This window comes from Polyodon spathula, chromosome 18, assembly GCF_017654505.1.
Source record: "Polyodon spathula isolate WHYD16114869_AA chromosome 18, ASM1765450v1, whole genome shotgun sequence".
Lineage (NCBI taxonomy): Eukaryota > Metazoa > Chordata > Actinopteri > Acipenseriformes > Polyodontidae > Polyodon > Polyodon spathula.
This window is the reverse complement of record NC_054551.1, coordinates 11428650-11449536: the sequence shown is the minus strand read 5'-3', so window position 1 is coordinate 11449536 and position 20887 is coordinate 11428650. Positions and strand designations below refer to the sequence as shown.

General features: G+C 41.2%; 2 protein-coding genes across 6 annotated transcripts in view; one reads left to right on the top strand and one right to left on the bottom strand.

The window, feature by feature from the left end:
* The window catches only part of telo2 (TEL2, telomere maintenance 2, homolog (S. cerevisiae)), a 36554-nt gene extending 18274 nt beyond the window's left edge, over positions 1–18280 (top strand). Inside the window, exons 16-21 of one of the 3 annotated variants that reach the window (XM_041217708.1) lie at positions 5288–5476; positions 6423–6514; positions 9377–9476; positions 10880–10944; positions 14780–14895; positions 17772–18280. In XM_041217708.1, coding sequence (XP_041073642.1) covers positions 5288–5476; positions 6423–6514; positions 9377–9476; positions 10880–10944; positions 14780–14895; positions 17772–17905 — 696 coding nt within the window. In that variant the 3' untranslated portion in view covers positions 17906–18280. Of the gene's footprint in view, positions 1–5287; positions 5477–6422; positions 6515–9376; positions 9477–10879; positions 10945–14779; positions 14896–15903; positions 17330–17771 lie in introns of those variants that run through there. The other 2 variants (XM_041217709.1, XM_041217710.1) reach the window with 2 other exon arrangements.
* A 1021-nt stretch (positions 18281–19301) lies between these two features.
* Positions 19302–20887, bottom strand: part of LOC121294126 (intraflagellar transport protein 140 homolog) — a 63509-nt gene continuing 61923 nt past the window's right edge. For all 3 annotated transcript variants that reach the window (XM_041217706.1, XM_041217705.1, XM_041217707.1), the window contains 3 exons: positions 20420–20586; positions 20022–20163; positions 19302–19739 (listed from right to left, as the gene is read on the bottom strand). In XM_041217706.1, the coding sequence (XP_041073640.1) occupies positions 19533–19739; positions 20022–20163; positions 20420–20586 (516 nt within the window). In that variant the 3' untranslated portion in view covers positions 19302–19532. The remainder of the gene's footprint in view (positions 19740–20021; positions 20164–20419; positions 20587–20887) is intronic.

The window sequence follows — 20887 nt, the reverse complement described above, 5'->3', positions numbered from 1 at the left end:
TAGGTGGATGATGTTCAGGTCTTTACCTGCACACCACTTGTCCTGGTACCAGAGCTTGTACCAGTGCCTGTACCAGCAGCCTGGTCAGTACCAGAGCTGGTAGCAGTGGTGTGGTCGGTACAAAAGTAGGTACCAGACACCTTTTATTGGTACCAATGTTGGTACCAGACACATGGCTCATACCAGAGTCGGTATCAGTGACGTGGTTTGACACCAGGAGGGAAACGTTACTAGTGCTCCATTTTTGTGTACAGTGGACAAAACAGCTTTCAGCACCAGGCAGCTTACTGTCTGTTTTTGTGCACATTCATTGCACCACGGAACTGTGTTTTCAACCTTGCACCATGCCTGGGTTTCACCCTTGTGCTGGTTGCAAGAGAAACATTCCAGCAGAGAATAAGCATGACAGGTGCATCCACTGCCTGGGAAGGGAGCATGCAGAGGGAGCAGTTAAAGATCGCAGCTCTTGCAGGTCTTTTGCTCGTTTTGCTAAGAGGACGCTGGAAAGTAGGCTGGCCCACTGTTCCAGGGACCATTCTGCATCATTGACTCTGGCGCAGCATGACTCGCCCCTTTTTTTCTCAAAGCAGTATGGTCAACAGAGTCCCCACTTCTTGTTACACCAGGCTAAGAAACGAGCCACTAGAGGTGGGAGCAGGACTAAGAGTTCACGCTCCTCTAAATCCTCCTATTCCTCAGCTGGCTCAGAGAGCTCCCCCTCTCCTTCTCCAAGGGACAGGAGCCACAGTAGAAGGCATTCTGGTGCTGATTGGATTGCATGGCAAATGGAGAAGCTTTTTGAAGCTATGAACCAGCAGCAGTCCCTTTTGAAGGAGCTGCTGCAAATCCCAAGAACTAATCTTCCCATCTCCAGCAACTGCCCAGACTGTCTCCAGGTCACTGCACAGTAAGGTGCACAATGTAGATAAGCTGGGCCTGGCTCATTTTCTACCGGTTGAGGCTGCCATTGCCTCTGGTGCAGATGGCTAATTTAGCATTGTTGCAAAAGGATGTTTCATGTCTTAGTAAACAATGCGACGTCACTGAACTGAAGATGAAAAAAGCCTATGCAGCCTCAGCATTTTGCACACGTCTTGGTAGCTACAGTAGCATACTGGTTGCTTACCAGTCCATGCTGCTACAAGCACTATCCTCAGAACATAGGCCTTCGTCCCTTCAGTTGGATGAGCTGAGCCTGGTCATAAACACCTGCTCCAGTTGTCTAAATACAATGGGCAGGAGCATGGCTGCATTGGTGGTGGCAAGAAGGCAACTCTGACTTGCTCAGGTTCGAGTACCTGACAAGGACAAGGCGACGTTACTGGATGCACCTGTAACTCTAGGGCATATGTTTGGACTGGCAGAGGTACTAAAGCAGATTCAGGCTCCTGCAGCCCCTGCTAGAGCTAATGCGCAGAACTGTTTTCACTGCACAACATGGAGGCCGGTGCAATTATCACCCTGCTCACAAGCTGCAGCCTCAGGCACTAGCTTCTAAGAGCTAACAACCCTAGGGATTTTCTGCCATAGGTCCAGGGCCCATTCTGTCAGGCCTGTCAGGATTACTGGCGATCATGCACCATGGACACCTGGGTGATTACCACTGTCATGGCTGGTCACTTTCTGCAGTTTCGATTTGCCCCCCCCCCCCCTTTTTCAGGGCATGATCGCAACTAGGGTCATGAACCCTCAAGACACTCTATTAGTGTCTCAGGAGGTGGCGACCGTACTGCACAAACAGGCAATTTCAATTGTCAACCCTGTCAGTGAGTGAAAGTTTTTACTTCAGGTACTTCCTGGTGCCGAAACAGGAAATTGTCGACCAGCTCAGTTTGTACTTGAGAGTCAGACGGTTCAAGATGCTGACAACACGGCAGCTGTTGCAGTTGGGAAGGGTAAGTGACTGGTTCACTACAGTTGACCTCAAGGACGCCTACTTTCACATCCCTATAAGACCAGGCCACAGAATGTACTTGCGGTTCACCTTTCAAGGTATTGTGTGTGAGCTCCACACACCTGCCGTTTGGCCTCTCTCTAGCTCCTTGCACTTTTTCAAAGTGAATGGATGTTACATTGGCCCCTCTGAGACTAAAAGGCATCAGAGTGATCAATTTCCTGGACGACTGGCTGATATGTGCCGAGTCACCAGCACAGGCAGTGTTGCACATGGGACTGGTCACCAACCACCTCCAAAGATTATGTATCATGGTGAACCAATTAAAAAGCTGGTTAACGTCCTCTCAAAGAGCTGTCTATCTCGGCGTAAGCCTCAGTTCCGGAAACATGATCTCCAGTCTGTCGCACAGCAGAGGCTAACTGTCTGCTGTTTCAGCTCAGCGCAGTGGTGAGGGTACTGACCTTCCAGAGACTTCTGGGCCTGATGGCAGCAGCACCCCAGATCCTTTCCTTAGAGCTCTTATGCATGTACTCTCTCCAAGCCTGGTTCAACCACAGGGTCCAGCATCCTGTCTTAGAATGCCACCCTTACTCAGAGTGTCTCGTCACTGTATGGAGGCTCTCGTGGTGGAAACAACCAGCTCACCTGTGCTTGGGCACAGCTCTGCGTTGTGTTACGAGGAGAGAGGTGGTGACCACAGATTCTGTCTGGAATCGTTTTGGAGCTGTGGATAGTTCATCTGGCCCTACAGCAATTTTTCTGCAGAGATACAAGGGAGATGTGCTGATAGGTACAGACAACACTACAGTGGTGGCTTATATTAACCACCAGAGGGGTCTCCGGTCTCATTCACAATCATGTTGCCCGGGAGCTTTTGCTGTGGGCTCACGACCACTTGCTTTCAGTAAAAGCAGTTCACCTGCCAGGGGTGAGGAACTGGGCGGCAGACCTCCTCTCCAGGAGGTCTCCCCTGGAATTTCAAGCCTTACCCGCTGAAGAACACTTGGAGTAGACCCTCTCTAAGTCCACGCGCGTCTATATCGGGTAACAGGGGTGACCATAAGGCATTCACCTTTCGCCAGGTGGACGAACCGTATCTAAACGACCGGGTGTCTACCGGGTCCTGAGACGAGACACGAAAGGGTGATAACGGTGACGAAAGTGACACGTAAGATCTGTGTGACATTTCGAGGACAACCCAGTCGGTACCCTCGACGACCGGGTAGCGTTGGTTGACTCGGTCCGCGTCTCTGAGACACTGTGGGGTCCAAAAGTTTTCGAGACGTAGAAACTCAGACCGAGGACATCGTCTCTGTAAACTCGGTAGAACCAAAGTCATGAGACTGTTTCAGTAACTCTGAGAAGTCTTACGGCCTCGTTGGAGATGTACGAGTGTCATACCGATATTTACCCCACATAAGGACGTCACCACAGTCTGTATACTTGACCTGGGTGGCGACAGGGTACCGACTATGACGGGGTGCGAACAAACATGGCAGTTATGCTGCAGTTTTTGCAGGACCTTTTTGATGAAGTGAAGTCTCCCATCCATGCTTAAGGTCTACCTGGCGGCTATCTCAGTTTGCCATAGTAAAAACTCTCCCCAGGAGCACACTTTCTGGCGGTACAGTTTTAGAAGGTTGGTTAAGACCTCCTTGAAAGGACCTTGTCCCTCGCTGGTGACTTAATGTAGTTCTGGAGGCATTTACTAAACCGCCATTTGAGCCCCTACATTCAGCAGAGCTGAAATTCCTGTCATTAAAGACAGCTTTCCTGCTTGCTATTGCCTCCGCTAAGTGAGTAGGTGAAATGCAAGCATTTTCAACAGCGAAAGCCAATTTGTTTTTTGCGGAGGCTAGAACAGAGGTTACTCTCTGCACTAATCCTGCTTGTCACCCTAAAAGCATTTATGCTTTTCATGTCAACCAGTTAGTGGAATTGGATGCCTTCCATCCATGTCCTTTCCAGGCTGACATGGAGAGAAAGTTCCATATGCTCTGCCCAGTTAGGACACTGGCGAATTATGTTGACTGCACCTAGAGTTGGCGACAATCAGAGCAATTGTTTATTTGCTTCGGGTCTAAGTTCCAGGGACAAACCCTGTCTAACAGGCAGTGTCAAGGTGTATTGCAGACACGGTCAGGATTGCATACATACTAGCCAACCTGCCCCCTCCAGAGAAGGTCACTGGTCACTCCACAAGAGGTCTTGCAACCCTCCTAGGCATTATTCCAGGGCGCATCTGTTGCAGACTTTTGAAACACTGCAGTATGGGTCTTGCCACATACTTTTACCAGGTTCTGCTGACTGAATGTTGTAGATCAGCAGAACCCTGGTTTTGGGACCAGTGTTAAGAGCAGCCAGTCATTCTGCTTTTTAACACATTTTTATTATGTTCCTTTAATTCCTGGGGTAGTTAGCCATACACCATTTTTGGATTTCTGATTTTAAATGCTAAATGCAGTTTTCTTTATTTTTAGCACAATGCTGCAAGTCCTTCATTTGTGACGGCTTGGGTATTGTATCCCATTCAGTAATGGTTACATGTTGTACTTGATACGGAACGTTAGGTTATTATCATAACCCTGATTCCTGAAATAGAAATGTAACCTTTACCCTTCAAGATCACTGCGTTCACTCCAACACAGCAGGCCTGAAGAGAAAATAGTCTGACACATACGTGACTCTTGAAGAAGCAGCTTTGATATATCTGCTCAGGTATTTCGGGCTGTGTGGTAATGGTTACATTTCTATTTCCGGGAACCAGGATTAGGATAACAACCCAATGTTTAGTTTCTTCTAACAGTAAGGTATGGTTTTCTGATATTTTAAAACAGTGTTGCTCTTCAGACAGCTATGAGCAGTGAAAATAAAAATATGTAGTATTATTTTTTAATGAACTTCAAGTCCTTACATCTAGCGCAGTTTATGGCAATTTCAGGACCATAAAGCAGATAGTAATGTACGAATGAGAGGAGGCCATTCGGCCCACCTATGCCCATCCGGTTCCTAGTAGCTGATTGATCTCAGACCTTTGTCAAGTCAGGTCTTAAAGGATCCTAGTGATTCTGCCTCAGCAATATGACTAGGTAGCCCATTCCATCCCCTTACCACTCTCTGTGTGAAGAAGTGTCTGCTTTCATCTGTCCTAAGTCTTTCTCCACTTAATTTCCTACTGTATCCTCTGGTCCTGGTTTCTGTACTGCACTTAAAGTAATGGTTTTGGTTCTATCCCCCCATTTGGTATTTGGATCTTACGTTTCTGTGACCGTTGTGCAACTCTTTACGTTTGTTGAAACTGAATTTATGCCTCTTTTCCTGATGTAGTGTGCAGTGAGTGTATGTACAGTTGGATACACATTATTTCTAACATTATTGTCTTCTGTCCAGGTTTTGGCTCTGGCAGCACAGGATCTCTCTCAACCAACCTCTGCAAACTTTGCCCCCTCCAGCCATAATCCGCCTCCTTTGATACAGCCTATTTCTATGAAGACGGCCCCTGACCTCCAAGGCACCGCCCAGCACTGGAGGCAGGTCGTGGACCAGCGAATCGAAAGCAAGACCAGGCGGTTTGGCAAGGTAAGGGTAGGAGATCTTGATGATGTAGAGAATCTGAAAGGTAGCAGATCTAAATTCAGCCTTTATTTATATATTTATGGAGAGACTAAAATGAATTAAAAGTAGTGTCTTAACTGGGGATGATCATGTAGTCAGTACGGATGACAGTACTAATGATAACCTGCAGGTAGGTTCTCCATTGCAACAAACACAATGAATTGGTCATATTCCCCCAAGGGCAATGTAAAACAAGGTATTAAGTTAGTCAGGGAGTAGTCAGGGATTCTTTTAGACTAAGACCTGTACTAACTTGTTACTCCTATATATGGGACTAAGAGACAAGATCACATCACTCCTGTGCTAGCATCTCTGCACTAGCTTCCAGTCCAATTTCAGGATAGATCTTAAGGTGTTGCTTTGAACTTAAGTCCATCATATTTCAGTGGTCTTTTAGTACCATATATTCTTAGACTCCACTCAGATCACAGAATGCCAGGTTGCTTACTGTCCCACAAATTTAAAAAAAAAAAAAAAAAACACAGGTGGTAGCGCCCCCCAGTTATAGGCCACCCCCAAAAAAGGGAAGCATCAAGTGTCACTGCTTTTAAAACAGGATTAAAACACTTCTATAATGTAGCTTTTTTATGCTCAGATGGTGTTCCTTTTGTTCTCTGCCTTGTTTTACTATTCTATGTATTTCTTTTTTCCTTGCTTTTCTTGCATTCTCATGAATATTTGTCTGTTTTATTCATGTGAAGTGCTTTGGGGCAATAGTTATTGTGAAAGGTGCTATATTAAAAAAATGTGTTATTATTATTATTATTATTATTATATAGAACCCCTTGGTCTGTATTATCAACATATTAAACAAAGCGTGTATATGTTAAATTAATAAAGCATTGAAGTCAATATAAGAGCATTGACATTCATTTCAGTTGTCCATTGTAACTGTGACCCTTTCAAACAGGGAGCCCCCAGGACAGGTAGCAGTGCTGCTCCAAACCGCTTCGCTCCAGTCGCTGGCTACTTCTTCTTCCCCCTGCTCCGCAACTACGACAGGTACATTCTGAGACAGCTTCAAATGCAAAAACATGTGTGCATGATTCATATAGGAAAGTCTGAGACCCATAAAATTATTTATATATATATATATAGAACACACACACACACACACACACACACACACACACACACACACACACACACAGCTCTGGAAAAAATTAAGAGACCGCTGCAAATTTTTCTTAAATCAGCATCTCTACATGTATGGCAGCCATTCCATTCCAGTGTCTGTTGAATTCCAACACAGGCACACCTCATTCTACTGAATGAGGTACTGATTAGGGGATCACCTGAACCAACTCTTATTTAACGAGGAAAAGTATAAAAACCACTCCTATGGTCATCACTACGCTCTTGCAATAGGACCAGCTGGATGGCAAAACAGTGTTAGTAGTACCTCAAAATTAACTGGAATCAAAAAATAACTATTGACCATGCCCAAAGAGTTGAAAAGGAAAGTTTTGAGTGAGGAAAAGAAGGGTTCAATTCTGGCTTTACTGGCAGAGGGATACAGTGAGCGTCGGGTTGCTTCCATCCTTAAAATTTCAAAGACGGTGGTTTATAAGAACAAGGTCAAGCAGCACACATTGGGGACAACAAAGCTACAGACTGGCAGAGGGCGAAAACGACTCTCCACTGACCGGGATGACTGCCAACTCATTCGAATGTCACTCAGCAACCGTAGGATGACATCAAGTGACCTACAAAAAGAATGGCAAACGGCAGCTGGGGTGAAGTGCACGGCAAGGACGGTTCGAAACAGGCTGCTAGGGGCAGGGCTGAAGTCGTGCAAAGCTAGAAAAAAGCCCTTCATCAATGAGAAGCAAAGAAGAGCCAGGCTGAGGTTTGCAAAAGACCATAAGGATTGGACCGTAGAGGACTGGAGTAAGGTCATCTCTGATGAGTCCAATTTTCAGCTTTGCCCAACACCTGGTCGTCTAATGGTTAGAGGGAGACCTGGAGAGGCATACAAGCCACAATGTCTCGCACCCACTGTGAAATGTGGTGGAGGATCGGTGATGATCTGGGGGTGCTTCAGCAAGGCTGGAATCGGGCAGATTTGTCTTTGTGAAGGACGCATGAATCAAGCCAAGTACAAGGTTGTCCTGGAAGAAAACTTGCTTTCTTCTGCTCTGACAATGTTCCCACTATAAAAAGGTCGTCCTGTTCGGTCCAGTTCAATCAAGCCAGGTCAATCAAGGTGTGGATGGAGGACCACCAGATCAAGACCCTATCATGGCCAGCCCAATCTCCAGACCTGAACCCCATTGAAAACCTCTGGAATGTGATCAAGAGGAAGATGGATGGTCACAAGCCATCAAACAAAGCCGAGCTGCTTGAATTTTTGCGCCAGGAGTGGCATAAAGTCACCCAACGTCAATGTGAAAGACTGGTGGAGAGCATGCCAAGACGCATGAAAGCTGTGCTTGAAAATCAGGGTTATTCCACCAAATATTGATTTCTGAACTCTTCCTAAGTTAAAACATTATTATTGTGCTGTTTAAAAATGAATCTGAACTTATTTTCTTTGCATTATTCGAGGTCTGACAACACTGCATCTTTTTTGTTATTTTGACCAGTTGCCATTTTCTGCAAATAAATGCTCTAAATGACAATATTTTCATTTGGAATTTGGGAGAAATATTGTCAGTAGTTTTATAGAATAAAACAAAAATGTTCATTTTACCCAAAACCAGAGAAACTGATAATTTTGCAGTGGTTTCTTAATTTTTTCCAGAGCTGCGTGTGCGTGTGTGTGTGTATATATATATATATATATATATATATATATATATATATATATATATATATATATATATATATATATATATGATTTACGACCCCAAATAAGATTATAATATTCTATATGCAGAACTTCTTTTTTAGTATGGGAAGATTCAGTCCCATGATCAAGTTTTGCTACTAATGTATCATTTTGACTTGCCACTTCAGCTCATCATAAATATCCACAAATAGCCTGGATTGGTATTTCTCATGATTTATATTTGTTTAATGAAACTGTAATTGGCAAGATGTTTTATCTGAAGCAGTTCAATTACTTACACTGATTTAAAGTCTACTTTCTTCACAATTACATTAATCGAGTACAACCACAGAAGTTTAGGGGTGTAAGAACACTGTGTCATGTAAATCGGGGTAACTTTCTTACGTGTCACATTGTATATTTAGCAGAGGGGTGACCAAAAGCACACCAGGGCTACTTGTAAATGATTCTTTAATGATAAATACCTGTGATTTGTATTTGGTATAAATACTTAATGTCAATATCATTTAAGTTTGATTTTTTTAACAAAATAGTTAGTTATCAGCTATCAGTTCATCCTACTTAGACATCCTACATAATAGCCCCTGAGGACCTCTGGCTGTCTGATTTGTGAATGTGTGATTCTGTTAATGAATACCCAGTGAACTCAATAACTATACCAGAGGTACAGTAGTGGGCACATGTATTAGAACGCCCCATTGCTTCAGCAGTTTGGATTGTGCATATGAAATCAAATCACTGGAACTGAAAATCTTGGAAAATTGTCAAAGTAGGCAATTAATGCATGTCTAATTTTAATGGATGACTTTAATAGGTCTCATGTGCAATTAATTGAAAACAATAAGAGAAAAGGAACATGTGGTAAAATAAAAAATGGTAAAATGCTTGAGGCTTTTTAGAAGCTGTTTAAGATGTTGAATTAAAACACAAAGTGGTCTGACATTTTCACACAAGTGCATATTGTTTCTGTATCACTGATTTTAATGTCATCTTCTCGATACCTGAGGCATGACATCTCTGAAAAGAACGAAGTGACTTCACTATGTATACCCTGCTGATGCTCTTTCCTTCAGACCACAGGTGACCTTTGACCTGCTGGGAAGTGACCACCTGGTCTTGGGTCGGCTGGTCCACACTCTGGGGGTCCTGATGTACTTTGCTGTCAACGCCCCGGTACGCCTCCAAAAAACAGTGAAGCAGGACCTTCATTTTATCTCATTTCTTAACTACTATTTAGTTAGCTTTTTAGTTTTAGTAAATTAAACCTGTTTAGGGTTCCAGACCGTTTTTTTAAGTTTGTGATTTTTCTGGCTCTACTGTTTCAGTGGTGTTCTCTCAGTCTGCTAGTTCAAGTCCTGCGTGTGCTGCATTTCAGCTTTTGTCTGAGGACGCACAGGCAGCTGCATTAGGGTTGCAAATGTGACGAGGCATTTGAACTGGGTAAAAAAAAATATACATATATAATCGATAAAACAGTTGGTCGGAAATGGAAAATGAACTGTCATTATTCCAATTGCCTACATTACTTAATTTCATATAGTTTTACCTGTGATTTCAGATACTTGTACATGTAGGTAGGTGCAGATAGCTTCCTCTGTTCACTAATTTCAGGCCATGCTCTAAGTGCTGGGACACAGCTTCTTCATGAGGAATCTCAGCACTGACAGGAGAGGGTTAAAGCTCCAGTAACAAGTCTCTTGTTGATTAAAACTGAGCAAAGGGTTTCCCGTTCTGTGAGGAAAAACAAGGACTGTCTCTATTTGAATCCAGCATCACATGAGTCACTGTCCTGCCAACATGTGGCCTGCTTACTGGAATAGCGCAGCTGTGGGGTTCAGAACTCCAGCTCATGCACTCAGCATGGTGAGAGTCGGGTGTATCCCTGATCTCTGAGGTATAGATCAAAGTCATCTGTGGTGGATACAATTGAGTAGAAATGACATGCATGGATATGGAGTCTTGCAGGCTTTTACTGAAAATCTTTTGCAGCTGTTTTGAGTTGAAAAATCATGCCTTCATTTATTATTGATTTATATTTTTATACTGAATCGTAATCTGTTCCTCTACATTTGTGCATTAACTTAATGTTTTAGTGGAAGGTTTGAATAAGAATTGGAAACCGAATGTTTCTCTTGTTTAGTGGCTGGGCATTTAGTGAGTTTGATCATTATTATGGAACTCAGTATTTCTGTTGGTTCACCTCTGCTGGTCAATGGGTGACCTCTGTTCTGTATCGAGCCAATTGACTTTTCACCTGCCTAAACCATGAAGCAATGGAGGCAAGTGTTCCACCCTGCTATGTTGACCAGCAGGGGTCGCTGCAGCACAGTGAACAGTCCCCAGCCAATTCCCCTCCCTGTCCCTGAAGAGTTCTCTGTGGCCACAGCAGTGATACAACTCTGCATGACTGGGATTCAAACCCCTGCTCTCCAAATAGCGAGACTTTTACTAGATGTGCTACTGGGGAATAATGCAACCTTCTACATAAGCGTATCAGGGACTATCAAGTTTCCCAGTGATTTCCACAGATGGCTCTTTATTAATCAATAATGTTTTGAATGTGCTTGCATCCTAAGGTGGCCACTCAGATGGGGAAAGCTCTGCTGGACTTCGTTTGGGCCATTCGTTACCACACAGACCCGTAAGGTTATTTTAGGAAGTCTTTTCCACATATACACATGTTGTACAGCAGTCTCATCCACATTAATGTTGCAGGGCATCATAAAACAGTAACGGCGTCACGGCAAATAAGTTAGCCGTGAAATAAGTTAGCGTCTGCCTTTTTTTGAGCCTTTCTACGCACGCGCGAATCTTAGAGCTTAAAGGCACGGTTAAGCCGCCGACTTTCTGTCTGTGTACTTTTATTCAGAACAGACTGTTATTGTGATGTTTCCAGTGTGTCTAGTAAATTGTTTTACTCTTAATGTTGTCAGGATCTTTATTAAAAGCTACAGTATATGTGGTAAAACATCAAACACGTCGCTGTAATATTAATAACATGTTTTTCATATTATTATTTAATATTAGGTTAACTTTAGGCTACGTAGTTTACAAAGTTTACATTTAATCTCTGGCTACTTTATATCATAGGTGTTCTTTGTACATGTACTTGCAATATATTTGCAAGTATTAGCAAAAGAGAAATAAATACAATGCATGCATTATTTTGTATATGGGTTATGACACGCAGAAATAATTTATCATTTGTCGTGCGATTTATTTTTATGTGCAATTATATTTGTTTTAAAATGTAATAACAGTTTCGACATATTATCTATTATTTAATAACAGGTGTTAAGTTTAATTCCCAGTTTACAGAGACATGGCAAACTGTCACCAGAGTTTTAAAAATTTGTAATCGCCACAGATATTAATATTAGGTTTTCTTCGTACAAATAATACAGTGAAAGAGAAATAAATACTTGTATAATTTGTATGTGTTGACATACTGTATCAGAAACCATTATGCATTTGTCTTGCGATTTATTTTGATATGCACTTATATACTGCGGTCATAAGACTGTATTGAAAGCTATCAGCCAGTTTTGAAAAGCCGGGTCAAGTATCAAACACTTATCTCACAATCATACGCTTAATTTATGTAGTTAGTTTCCCTATTTCAAGCAGTGAAATTCTTCACTTGGAGATTTAGAACTGCACTAGAATAAAACGAGCGATGAAATACATTTTTATACATTCAAAATAATGAAAAACATACAGTGGCTCTCACAAGTATTCACCCCCTTGGACTTTTCTACATTGTATTGTGTTACAACATGGAATCAAAATGTTTTATATTTGTAATTAATTTAGAACAATTTGTAGATTTTATTTTTCACTTTGACATTATGGACTTTTTTTGTGTTGATCAGTGGCAAAAACTCCTAATTAAATCCATTTTAATTCCATGTTGTAACACAATAAAATGGGGGTGAATACTTTTGAGAGCCACTGTAATATTTAATAAGTATGAAAGAAATCTCACTATTAGCTTATTGTAACGCAGTCAAAGGACGATTCCATGTTATTTAAATTATTGAGACATTTTTGCTGCTTACTATTAAAATGTTTTTGACCAAAAACATTTGTATGTGTATGTGCATATATATATATACACACAGGAATTTCATGGAAGTTACCAAAGAAAAAATCACCTCGGGCTGGACCTGTAGCTGCCAAACTCCTCTGTGCGCTGGTTTGGACGGAGGGGGCTTGGCTCTTTTTGTTTATGATTTTTTTTTTTTTTTAATTCCCCTTCCAGACCTGATATCCCGGTGATTCATGATGGAGGCAATGATTTAGATAAATTGAAAAATGTGATTTAACAAATTTACAGGAGCAATTTCCAAATACAAAAATAATTTAGTCGTGCATCACCCAGCCACGTCTTTGGAAAATGTAAAGGCATCTCCAAAAAAAAAAAAAAAGTAACTGGGTGAATAACGGAATTTTGGATTTTATAAGGGGGTGCAATTCGGCACCCTAAAATTAAATCAGGTTGGGCTGTTTAGGTGGGGTGCTGTCCATGTGAATGACACTGATAATGATATATTCCTAAAAAACCTTCAGCATGGAATTAAACCACACCTTCTACAAATATATTCTTCCCTTCCCATACGCACCCTTATATCTTTGTTTTTATTGTGTATATTGTTGTGTATTGTATATTTTGAATTGTGTACATGTCTTGTTTTGTTTTATTAAAGTGCATTTTTTGAATATCTTTGTTATTGAGAAATGTATGTAGACATTAGTATTGCTGTATGGTACGCAATGAATGCTGTATGATATCTACATTATATTCATGATATCTTTATATTTGATTAATCAGATCTGGTGTGAAACAATAATTAAAACAAATCAGATAACATTAAGAGCAAGTTCTCACACAGAGTTTCGCATAATAATAAAGTAAAAAGTATAACCTGTGATATGACATTTTATCTTTCCTCAAATACAATGACTGATGAGTGGGGACTTTTGTTGTAGAAGTGAGGATCAGAGATTTGCACAGGATACTACATTAAATTGGAGAGCTATCTGAATTATTAGTAATGTAGTCTAGTCAGATTACAGGTGTTCACATACATAATATAACTGGACTTTTGGATGGTATGTATAGGACGGCAATCATTTTGCGTTTCTCAAATTATATATACACCTTAAAAACACCATCTTCCACTAAACGTGTACGTTTTCTATTAACAGGTTTAGATATCCCATGTAGACTTGATTACAGAGTCAAAAACATTATTCTCTACATGAAGAAAAGTGTTTGTAGCCACTTTAATTTATTGAAAAGGTTCAAAGTCACTGAGCAATTTACCATGAAAATAATGTAACTGTTAAGTGAGCTTACATACACACTTACTAAACACTTGTTTGCTTACCCCACAGGATGACATGTCCACGAATTACATTTTTTAAAGGAAACACACATTTGGCAAGTAGTGATTTTAACTATGCATAGACATAAATTATACTGACAAAGTAATGTTTTTAAAATATTTATTTATATAAAAAAAAAACTAAAATACAGCGAGCAATTTCCTGAAAATAAAATGTATTTATAATACAAATTAAACGTAAAATACATTACGATAAATGTAACCTTTAAAAAAAAAAAAAAAAAAATACTGTCTGCAATACACTTCTATAAGTAAGATGACAACCTATTTAAACAAAAATTACTGTCTGCAATGCAAAACTTGTTTGTTTTCGTCCTGTAATTTTCGATGAACGCAGAGAACCTTGCCGTTTTAAGCTCTAAGATTTGCGCATGCGTAGAAAGGCTCAAAAAGGCAAACACTAACTTTTTTCTTGTGAAACCAGCACTTGAATGGAGGTCTTCTCAGGATGGCTTTCTGGTTGGTTACAAAAAATTACAAAATGTTAAAGTTTCGGAACGCTTAGGAAATGAAATGGAGTCTAGCTTCCCTCCCTCCTTGATATTTTCTGTTTGTATTTGTATATCCTCCAAGACAGTTATGTTGAGACAGCATTTTATTTGTAGCCAGAATATATTTATTGCATTTGTCCTCCCTGCTTTTAAAAGCTTTGTGTAAAAATGTAGCATGGCAAATCTGGCTCCACAGTGATTCTGCTTACAGATCGATTGGTATCCAGTGGATGGGTGTTTTCAGTGTTTTGGAGCAACACTTTTTTTTGGGGGAGCAACGTTCAGTTATGTTTAGTTTCTCTACCATTATGAAGACATTTTCAAATCAATTCAACAAGTCATAGAAAAATCCAGGCTTTCATAGAAACAAACATCCGTACAAGAAAAAGTATAAAAACAGTAGCTGAGGAACTTACATTATTACTTGTATTTGGCTTTGCTTAAATGAGCCTTATAAAGATGCTGAATATCTAACTTTCACGGAAATGTAAAACAGCAGCTCTTGTCTCTGATGTTACCTTGAGCGCATTAATGCATGTGGGGTAACTGGGATTTAACCAATGTCTCTGTCTCTCAGGGTGGTTCGGCAAGGGGTCCTTTTTTCTGTCTATGCTGTGCTGCTGAGCGTGCCCAATGAGCGAGTCTTTTCAGAGCTGAGTGATGAAATGCTGGAGGCCAGGGCATGGCTAGGAGGTGAGTGATGAAATGCTGGAGGTCAGGGCATGGCTAGGAGGTGAGTGATGAAATGCTGGAGGCCAGGGCATGGCTAGGAGGTGAGTGATCAAATGCTGGAGGCCAGGGCATGGCTAGGAGGTGAGTGATGAAATGCTGGAGGTCAGGGCATGGCTAGGAGGTGAGTGATGAAATGCTGGAGGCCAGGGCATGGCTAGGAGGTGAGTGATCAAATGCTGGAGGCCAGGGCATGGCTAGGAGGTGAGTGATGAAATACTGGAGGCCAGGGCGTGGCTAAGAGGTGAGTGTGTGCAGTATCACTTGAAACGCACATTCCATTTTTGGCAACTCCTTCAGGTAAATCCATGAAAAAAATCTATATTGCTATGAAAATAAGTGTGTAATACATTTGGATGTATGACATAAGATAAGTTTGGGAACAAGAAGAGGCCGTTCAGCACATAAAGGCTTGTCGCTTCTTGCACACGTTTTGCCGTGCTTCTGCAATTGCACAGAATTTAATTTAATTGTTTTTTTTTTTGCATGCTACACCTTCACCTGGTAGGCTATGACTTCCTACCCATTTGTGCCTTCTTGTCCTACGTTAAATATGAGTAGTGATGGATTAACTATGTAGGACTGTAATGTAGTATGGCCAAGTGATCAGATATGAGGGACTAAGGGAAGAAGTGTGGTCTCATGGTTAGAGTTGAGGGACTGGGAGGGAGCAGTGAGGCTTAGTGGTTAGAGCTGGGAGGTAGAGCTGTGGTTCTGGGAGTGAGGCAATGTGGTATAGTGGTTAGAGCTGAAGGACTGGGAGGGAGGCAGTGTGGTTAGAGCTGAAGGACGGGGAGGGAGGCAGTGTGGTGTAGTAGTTAGAGCTGAGTGACTGGGAGGGAGGCAGTGTGGTGTAGTAGTTAGAGATGTGAAATAAGCAGGATTTTAACCCAAGTATTTGTCCTAGCAGTTAGGCAGAGGAAAGCACAGCTTCTTTGAGATATTCACTTCCTGTTCTGTCTCTGTCGCCAGCCCCCTGAAGAGGACATTTCCAGTAATCATTTCCAATGCTGTAGTATTCCCGCAAGAACACACAAGGAACTTGTTTGTTTACTCCTGTTTTTTTTATTTAAAATGTGTAGTTCCTGAGGAAGCCCTCCTTTCCAGTGTGACTCTAATGTACAGTTTGGTAGTGCTAGTCTAAACAACAAAAATAAATGGAGCAACTTGTCTGGCACTAACACTAATAATAGTATTAGAAATATAATTGAATACGTGTGGCATAGACTTTGGTTTGTTGGTATATCACACTTTTACTGTTATGATAACAACCACATTGTTAATTATAAAATAGTTCAAACATAAAACATTGTGTCCATTATGTATGTCAGCCTGGAAAGGGGGTGCTGCAGGTTGGATGCCAGGACACTTGTGGCGAGTGTGAATTGAGAGGAAGCCTTGTGAAACTGGTTGAGGATGTGAGCCAATAGCCAGTGGCAGGATATCCTCCGCCACACTGACTCAGTGGCACTCAGATTGCTCTGGAGCCTCCTCACTAGGAGGTTAAGAAGTCTCAGTTTATTTATTGACTGTGTTCAAAGCCTAACACCTCTAGTGATTGCAAGCAGGTAGAGAAAGCTGTTTTGTTTAAACTTTCTAGGGTCTATATAGTTACGTCATTTCCTTTAATTTTAAGGTAGTGTATTCTGAAAAATAAAATTGTAGGTGATGTTTATGGGTTGTTTGAACAAATGACTTACTTTTAACAGCAGGAGTCAGGCCTCTGGTTAGTTAGGCTAATGAAGGCAAAATCTTTTTACATTAGTTCACAAGATGGTAGTTCAGTAAGATCTATAAGTAGTCTTGATTTTTAGTAAGCATTGACTCCGGTACAAAGTTTACATCATGCTTTTCTGTCTGGAATAATTAACTTGTGAGTCTTACATGGTTGGTGATGGAGGGCACTCAGAAATTATGAGTCAATCTTGATTTTTACTACATACAATGACATTACCTCAGATTGCAGAAGGATTATAGGTAACAAACCATCGAAGGGAGATGTTATGTTAACTATTTCTAAAGTCTTTATTTTGTTCAGATTCAGAAAATACATACTTTGCCTGGATATCTCATTCTTTGGTGGTGTACTGAGCACATGAAATTGGCATGAGTAATATACACCAAGGGCTGCATAATTCGAATTGGAAAAGTGAAAGTGGCCTAGTGTCAGCTTAGAGCACATAGTACCCCAAAACAAATAAAACAATTTACACAGACAGGCAAATCAAGCAGCTAAAAGTCTGTAAAATCTTACATCAAACATCAGGATTTTAGGGACTGAGGATGATGTAGGTATGATACAATTTAGCTGTATTTTTGTGGTAACTACAAACCTATGAAAACTTGTCACCAATGAAAAGTTCACACTGACAAAAAAAAAAAAAAAAAAAAAAAAAGCGTTTCTTTTTTTTTGGACCCTTTTGAAAGGGGGAACATATGGTAATTTTGGTGTAAAACAGCTGACTCCCAAAATCACAAAATTCTTGTAGCACAGAGTATCAAAAGGGCCTCAGCAGACAAGGGGTTAAGGCACAGGTTTGGAGAGATGTAGCAAACAGTGGATCACACTCCTGAAGAGTTCCTGTGTAAGGGAAACCTCTGTCTGGCTAAACCCCAATGGTGATATTTATTCTTAGTAGTAGATTTGCAACATAATCCGTTGCTAAAAAATAAGCACATGTTATAAAGGGACACCTGTATCCACTTTGAGCTGCCTTTTCCCTCTAATATGAGAGTGAGCTATTAAGAATCTAGACCTTTCTGTATGGGCTACTACTCACAGGGATGTTAGTCCCTTTATAAAAATGCATGCTTTGTTAAAATGTTTCCCTCTCTGTCAGATGTGGCAGAGGCCGATCCTGATGCAGATTGCCGGGGTCTGGCAGGGCAGAGCCTGCTGCTGCTGGAGAAGATCCTGAAGAAGAGTATAGGGAGCCCTTCTCTTGGACCCAACGGCCAGGCCCTGCAGCTTTGAGGAGCCATGGAAGCCAGGGGACCCAGCCAGTCAACGGGCTGCACGGGAGGGATTGAGTGAGGAAGAGAGAGAGGCTTGGAAGTGCTTGAAGACCTGCCAGGTCACACTCGCAGGAAGTCGCATCTGGAACAGCCTGTACAAGCAGGGGAAGAAGGTGGGCTGCCATCCTTGGTACACACTCAATGGATGAAATATTTATAGACTTGGCATATGCAAGGAGTTGCCAAAAATACTCAGTGGGAAGGTGTTTTATGTTTGTTTTAGATCCAATTGTTTCCCTACACTTCCAGTTTTGTACTTCGGTTGTTGCAGATGTGTTTGGGGAAGTTGTATAATAATTTAAGCCTATGTTCCCCAGTTACCAAAAATAAATATTTTTTCCCCTTAACTCAATTGTGTGCTTCATATCAACGCAGTCAGAGGATTCAGCTGTGCGTAATACCCATTTGTAAGTCAAACTTGAAGGTTTTGTATACCAGTTATCACATCAAGGTCCTGACTACCAGCATAGTTTGGGCTCCTGAATAGTTAAGCTAATTAAGGACATATCTTTAAAGGTAGAAGGGTTCTGTTGAAAAAATAGAGAGACTAATAATTCAACAGTATTTATTTTGTATCAAAATAGTCAACATTTCTACAAGATTTCTTTTATAAAAGTAATCAATTTCTTTCTGGAAGTTTTATGAAAAATGATAATATAAAGTCTTAAGAAAATTGCTGAATAAACGTACAATTAGAGGGAACATAGAAAAAGTACATGGATATCAATATATAACAATATGAAATTATCTTTAAAAAAAGAACTATATATAACAAAGTTCTCAACTTTTAAAATGTAAATACAAAGTCTGTACAGGGGATTTAAATAAGTCTTTGAATCAGTTTATTTACAGAAGTGATTTGGTACTGTTACTACTGAAGCTGTAGTTGGAACTTGTTTTTCCTGAGATCTGCTACAGTAGTTGCTGGTGTGTCAGCTTGCTTCACATGCTACCTAATGATAGGTGCATGCGTGGACTTCCTATGTGTTTTAGTTGTACAAGTTCAGGGCAATAATTTAGGTTATTTTTTTTTTGTTGGGCTTTTGGACAGTTAGCCCTGAGAAGTTTTTGTTTTCCCTTATAATACTAAACAGAAATTATATGTACAGCCACTGATACAGGTCTTTCTATGGTGGTTTGTAAGGGATAATTCTTGGGTGACTTTTCACTGTATAACATTTGTACTTGTGTCAAGTTCAGCTTTTGTAAATCTTTTCTAATAATGTTAAAGACGTGGATCATATCTCAAAAGCACTGCACTGGGGTACCTCCCAGGTTAAAATCGTACTTTACATTTCATTTTTTGGGGCCCCCCGATCTGTTTTTAATGGTATTGGTTTCTGACTCAGTTCTTGTATGTTGTTACCCTGCACTTTTGTTTCAGTGTGATTTCCCAGTGCCTGGTACTTCACAAATCTTGGAAGTAATCCATCTGCTTTGGACTTCATACTGTACACCTGTTTATGCGTTGTAATAAACACAGTCAGGCGCTTCATGAGTCTGAATCTGTCCGAAGCCCTTTGTATTTAAAGCTGTTGTGGTGAATCCTACACATCCGTGCTGCTGAGACAATTTGCCAGTGCCATTTAATCTCCCAGGTGTGTCTCCACAGCTTCCTCCACCCCCCCCCCCCCCTCCCCCTCACTGTCTCTGCGCCCTCGTCCCAAGCCACCTCCTCTACTCAGGGGCACCCCCAAGGCACGCTGCATGGCCTCCAGGCTGCGCTGGCTCACGTAGTAGTTCACATTGAGGGAGGGCAGCTGCTTTCTCATTTCCTCCAGAGTGCGGTAGGCCTGGGGAGGAGAGCACAGGGTAGCTCAGACTAGGGATGAAATTGACAGTATTACATCACGATTACAAAAAAAAGGAAAGGAAGGACTTGGAATTTGTTTAAAAGAGTACTGGGAATTGATTTTAAAAACAGGAATTGACACCAACCCTGTTCATTACAGCACCCTCCTCAGTAATCCCCCAAGTGTTCAGGTGCACTTATCACAACAGCACACTCTAGTGGACAGATGTGTTCAAGCCCTCAGCACTCCAAGTGGTAAAGAGGATTTATGGCAGACACTCACCACCTGGAAGCTGCCCTGCTGGCAGTGATGCTCCACCAGGAAGCCGTATATGTCTCCGATGCGGACGGCCGGGTCAAGGTCGGGTTCCTGCAGCAGAGCTTCGCACAGCTGCACCGCCTCACCAGGGTCCTCCTCATACAGCCTGTAGGGAACAGATATCTGAGCAAGAGCTGCACAAGAACATCTGTACTACAGCAAGTCTAAAGAAAACCCATGGTGAGTAAGCAGCTTGATGCCATAAAAACAGAAATACAACAAAGTAAATACTATAATGCACTTTCCGGATACCAAATAATTAATATAATTTACCAGATGTGGACTTTTGAGTCAACTACTTTGCTAAAGACATGACTAAGATATCCCTCCTCTTGCAGTGGGGGTTCAAAGCAGGTGTTTACCTGCGTGCCTGGACGAATTTCTTGACCAGGGTGAGTTTGTGCTGCAGCTCAGCCAGCCTGCCCTCCTGTTCCTCTGCGCTACGAACTTTTGCCTTGCTCAGACACTTGTAAGCCTCTGTCAGTGCCCCAAGAGCCTTCTCATAGTTCTGGTACTCGTCTATCTCCACCTGGGGGCAAACAATTAAACAATAGGAAGGATTTAACAGACCAATAATAGAAAAGAAAGCTTGTTTTATTTCTTTCAGGTTGGATGATATTGCACCCCAGAGTCTTGCTGTACATTTTAAACACATTTTTCTACCAATGTCTAATGCAATGCTGACAAAATAATTTATATTATCATCATTATATATATATATATATATATATATATATATATATATATATATATATATATATATATATATATATATATATATATATATATATGACACACACACAGGCTTTTAGGGTACATTCTTTATTGCC